This window comes from Pinus tabuliformis, chromosome 8 (assembly GCF_031772625.1).
Source record: "Pinus tabuliformis cultivar Carrire ecotype Pingquan chromosome 8, CPIR1, whole genome shotgun sequence".
NCBI classification, from domain to species: Eukaryota; Viridiplantae; Streptophyta; class Pinopsida; order Pinales; family Pinaceae; genus Pinus; species Pinus tabuliformis.
The window spans coordinates 179,527,022-179,532,814 of record NC_142294.1 but is presented as its reverse complement, the minus strand read 5'-3'; the positions used below and the strand labels follow the sequence as shown (position 1 = coordinate 179,532,814).

The window sequence follows — 5,793 nt, the reverse complement described above, 5'->3', positions numbered from 1 at the left end:
CCACAAAATTGTGATTCCTCCCGCAGATCCAATAGCATCTTGCCCCATAACTTCGTATTGAAGCTTATTCTTATTGATTATCTCTTCTAGCTGATTCACTGCAATTTTCATTTCCTGGAGAATCATAATGCTTGGCTTATCCTTTTTCAATTTCTCTTTCATATATCTCTGCTTCCCCTTACTATTCAAACCCCTAATATTCCAGCTGATAATAATCATTTAAAACTTATGATAGGAGGGGAAGAATACCTCTGATAGAGGTATCACTTTACCTGAGTTTATCAACGTTTCTCCCACAGTCTGTATGGCTTCACTCAACGTTTTCCGTCCTCGTTTCCTGCTGTTTTTGCCAGATCCGTCCATTCCCTTCTGATCATTCTCCTGTCCACTTGTTGTGGTTATCTGTTTATCCATGTTCTCCCCTTTTTTTTCCTTGTACTTTTGAAATGCTTCTTTGTATAGTTGTTTCTGTTTCTCTGGTATGAATCTGCTATCCAGGTTTTTCCATTCCTGAATCAACTGTTTCATGATTTTTTCCTCCTCCACCTCATTTTCCGACTGGCCTTCCACCTCCATCTGGGTTTGGTTTGTTACTATTTCTGACTCTCCTATAGTTCTCTCTTCAGCTTTCTCCCTTATATCTGTTTCTTTTCCTTTTATATCTTTAACTATTTCCATTGGCGTATTACCGGGATCTTCATCATCCTCCAAGTTCACTTCATATTCCTCGTTTTCACTTTGGAGAATTTGAAATTTGTTTTGACTCGCTGTGTTAAGGGGTTTTTCCTGTGTCTGAGTTTTAGAGCCATCTTTGCCTTGTTTCTTCCTGCTTGTAACCTGTTGAAAGCCCCTATCTTCCTCTTCCATTTTCCCTGATTCCCTTTGATATTCTTCTTGATTTCTATTTAACCCTTCCTCCTTATTCAATGGACATTGTCTGTATAAATGGCCGTATTCATGGCATTTTCGGCACCTGAATGGAATATGTTCATAGTCTATTAGCTGTTGCTAGATTTCATCATGATATTCCAGCTCAATAGATTCTGGAAGGGGCTCTGCTATGTTCATGTATACACAGAGCCTTGCATATGATGTATATTTGCCTCGCTTTGTTGCTTCTGCTATTTTGACAAAGCCCTCGATTGTTTTCCCAATCCCCTCAAGTATTTCAGGATCCCAAAATTCCACTGGCAATCCAAACAATCTAATCCAAATTGGAGTGGCTAGCATTTTTTCTTTCTCAAGGTTATAATGTTCCTCCCAGTATTTCATAAACAGACCCGCATTGTTCATAAAATACGGTCCTTCCTCAAAAACCCTATCCTTGTCGTCCAGATTCGCAAAGATGGCTGTAAAAAACCCTTTTGCTCCCAGCTTCAGATCTATATGTCCTTTTGGTCTCCACCTTTGATAGATCCACCTATACAGTTCTTTCTCAGATGGCCAATACCCTACAAACTTGCAGATCAGCGCATGGTCCTTCATGTAGCAATTATATTCCTCAAGTTTGTTGCTGGGAATGACATATCTGGGTTGTTTTTGTGCCCTTGGAAGGCATTTCCCACCCATCCTCTTTTGCCATAGGTTCCCCATCACTGGAGCATAGTTTTCCTTCTGATTACGCTACATTCCGCTTGCACTGGTTTCCCCCGCTACAACATTTTTGTAGGAGGGGATCTCTCCCCTCCCCAGCCGATTTTCCATTTCCTGCTCAGCTCTAAAAATTTTAAGGTTTAACCTTGTTTTTCTTATTCGGAAACTTGTCCCTTAACTCGTCTTATGCTACGAGCTTACCTAGCTCGATCCGCCTGTCGTGCCTTTCTTCAACTTCTGCTCCTTGATCCTCGTCTGCAGCTCTGCAACGCTGCGCCGTCGGCTTACCCTAGCCTGTAAACCCTAGCGCTCCCCATCCGCACGAATTGAACCAATGTCATTAAAATTATATTATTAATTATTACTTTAAAATTATATTATTATTCTTACCTAATAATTAATAATAGTATTATCCTAATGTTATTAATGGTTTGTATAACCTATTAATAGAGCCCAATAATTAAATATGTATACTTAATCTTTCTGATAAATTTTAGATTAATGATCATCTATAATAGAAAAAACACATTATGATAGTTATATAAGGGACCATCTAATAAATTTAAGGGAGAGAACATGATGGAAAATTCCTAAAAAAAAAACCTAAGAAGAATAAAACCAAAAAGTATGGATTTATTACTCTTAATATTCCTATAACTATAATACTAATATTATAAATTTAATTATTATTATTATTACTTAATCATTAATAATAGTATTATTCTTATTGATATTAATATTAATGGTTTGTATAACCTATTAATAGAACTTATTAATTAAATATAAACTTAAAGCTATCTACTACACACATAATATTTCTAATAAATTTTAGAAGACAGGTCAAAAGACAAGGTGGAAAAAAAGGACTAGGAAGAGAGGATGGAGATCTCACAACTATTGATCTTCCAGCCATCATCTCTATTGAGATTACTCGACTTTTTTTCAATCTCAATTGCTTCTCTAAATTTCCAGTAATGAAACTGCGGAACCTTAGCAATAACTCAGGCTTCCTTAATACAAATACGATGCTTGGTCTTCTTGGCATGCTTTGCAAGAGCGGAAGACCGGGTTCTCCCATATTTTAGGTCTGCTGAGTGCTCATTAAGAAGGTATAGATCACAATTTTCAACGACCATAAAGAATATGAATTAGATAAAAATAAAGGAATTAATACAGAATTATCTTGCATTGAGTTAGAAATCACTTTGTATTTTGGCCTTGTTGGGGAGAGGGGTTAGTTTCACACTTATTTCTTTTAAGTTAAAAGTATGTTTTTATTTCACAGATATAAAATTATTAACTTAAAAAATCTATTATCATGTTGAAAACTATTTTAAATTTTTATTACAATAAAAATTATATTTAAATTAATTAAGGTTATCTTTGGTGGTTAGCAGGAAGGATGAACTTCTCCTCATTCCAATGTAAAACAAAACTTTATGTACTTGTGAAATTGATTAATTTATTTAACAAAATTATATATTTTGTAAAAAATAATTTTTAATTTTTATTTATTATACATATAGAAATATAAATTTCATGTATATGTTGTTGTGTAATAATTCACATTTCATTCATTATAATTGCACCCAATTTGATAGGATAGGAATGTTGTAATGTTTAACATTTTTATTTAGTCAAAATAATACAAAATTAAATTAAATTAAATGAAAAACAAAGTTAAATAAAATAAAAAATAAAGTAAAATAACATAAAATTCTCTTAACCTAGTAGGATAGAGATGTTGTAATGTCATATTTAACATTTTTATTCTTTAATCTATGGTTTTTCCAATGGTATTCTTCTTTAATGTAGCATATTTAAGGACTAATAATTAAAGTAGCATAGATCCATCTTAACTCGAGATCTACCAAGCATTGAGAGGGATTCACCTCAAGGGATTTGATCCCTTTAGGAGGTTGATAAATCTGAAATTAAAATGAATCTAAATTGATTATAACTTTAACCTCTCACTTAATATACATTATTCCAAAGTCTTAACTTTATGCTATCCATATATATTTTATTTATAGGATATTGTTTGATATCATTTTTCTTAAAAGAATCATATGGAATTTACATTTTTATTAGTTCGAATTTTTTAAATTTTCCTTGTTTTTTATACCACATCGTTTTGATATCTTTTTTCTTAACATAATCATATGGACTTTACATTTTTATTAATACGAATTTTTAAATTTCCCGTTATAAACATTCATCCCTAATAGAAAGGAGAAATTATAAATGAAAATAAATTTAATATGCATGTAAAAAGTAATTGATAACTACTTTAAACCAATTTAAATGTTTATATAGTTAAAGATTTCCAAAACCATATATATATAAAGTATGCTGCATAGTAATCATAAAACCTAATTTAAGATAGTCTTACATATAATATCATATTTATATCTCTTAAAATTAAATTATAGTTATTATTATTATGTAAAAAATTGTATTAAAAATAGTAAATATATAAATTTTAAAATCCAACATCAATATTTTTCATATAAAAAACTTAAAAAATAAATTAATTAAAAATTGTCTAAATAAATTAGTTATAAATAAATTATATTTAAAAATAAGTCTAGATAGTTTATGCAAATAAATTAATTTAAATGAATATTAAAACTAAAAATTATGTTGTTATTTATTATTAAATTCATTATCCAATTATTAATTAAAAAATAAAAACTGTCAAATTAAAAATAATATAATATAATATATGAATGACTATATTTATTGTCTTGTATATTTTTATTAGTAAAATTATATAGTAAAAATAAATATTAAAATAGATTTGATAGGTGTACTATTTATTAAATGTTACGACACTTGGTTTGGTACTTCATACAATGACAATTCATTTTCATAAATATTTAGATTTGATAGGTGTACTCTTTATTAAATATTATGACACTTGGTTGCATACAAGACTTTTTTGACTTTTTGTTTTCTAAATAATTTGTTTTGTTTTATTATGACAATTCAATTTTAAACACCATGAAATTAGTAATTCCATGTAAATGAACCAATAAATAAAAATTCAAATTTAAAAAATTTCAAAATTTATTTTTGATTTTCAAAATATTTAGTTTAATATTTAATTTTCAAAACTTTAACAAACTTTATAAAATCTATTTAGAAATTTCAAAACTAATTGAAATTCAAGCCCTTTTTACTAAAAACAAAAACAATATAACTAGCTTTCAACAAGTATAAAAATAGCAAGACATCAAAAATATATATTTGTGGTATACTGAATGAGAATATGCCGGTAAAAAGATTCATTCGTTTAATACAAAGTATTCATTCATTAAAATAGGTATGGCATTCACTATGTATATAATGAGATATGCATTAGGAAATCCCTGATGGGGTGTTCCAAGGTGCTCGTGATAGCATGGAATGGGAGGGTATTATCGGCATGACAGGCCTTTCCAGCAACCATGTTCCAATAGAAGATATCATTTGCATGCGAGGATTTTGTGTGGGGTGGGAGGTGGCAGACACCGGGGCAAGAGTTGGCCTCTCCACATGGCATAAAATGGGGAGTGCATGGCATGCCAAGATCTCTCACCATGGGAGCCACCAATCTGGGTCCAGCCACCTTAAATATTGCAGACATAAGGTTAAGGTTGCTCTCTAGATTTTCGTCTCAGTTAATGATTCTTCCCTCACTTGTGTAGGCCTAGAGATTCACCCCCAGGGCAGATAGGTTGTTACAGGCCTTCATATTGTCAATGAGGGAATTCCCATTTATGACCTCACTCCTAATCATTGTTTTGGGATCATAACAATGAGGAATCTGCATTACACCTAGCTACGAATAAGGATAATGCATGAACCACGTTTTAATTGTGATTCTTGTGATCTTACGCAATCCGCTATTTATATGCAGCCCTGCATTTTCCTGGGGTGGTGAAAAATTGGGTGTTATGGCTTTGACATTATCCTACTACAGAGGGTAGGTCCATGGTTGTGTTCTAGTCTTCAAAATGTTTCACTACAGTCCCATTTGGAAACAAAATTACTTCAGACCCTTTGTCAACCTCACTCTTTAGTTCGAAGCTCTCCAGTCCTGCATACTTGGGTAACCCTAATTCCCTTGATTATGTATTGTGGGAGTTTAGGTTGGTCTCACATTTTTTTCACCTATGGTGTCCATGTTTTTTGTAATATTTCTATATAATTCTAGGG

The 5,793-nt window shown here is 31.4% G+C and overlaps 1 protein-coding gene across 1 annotated transcript; it reads right to left on the bottom strand.

Moving 5' to 3' along the window:
* Positions 1-1,008: 1,008 nt before the first annotated feature.
* LOC149234717 (uncharacterized) lies at positions 1,009-1,593 on the bottom strand. Its single transcript, XM_089368352.1, has one exon. It carries the CDS (start codon positions 1,591-1,593, stop codon positions 1,009-1,011), a length of 585 nt encoding a protein of 194 aa, XP_089224478.1.
* Between the last annotated feature and the right edge of the window lie 4,200 nt (positions 1,594-5,793).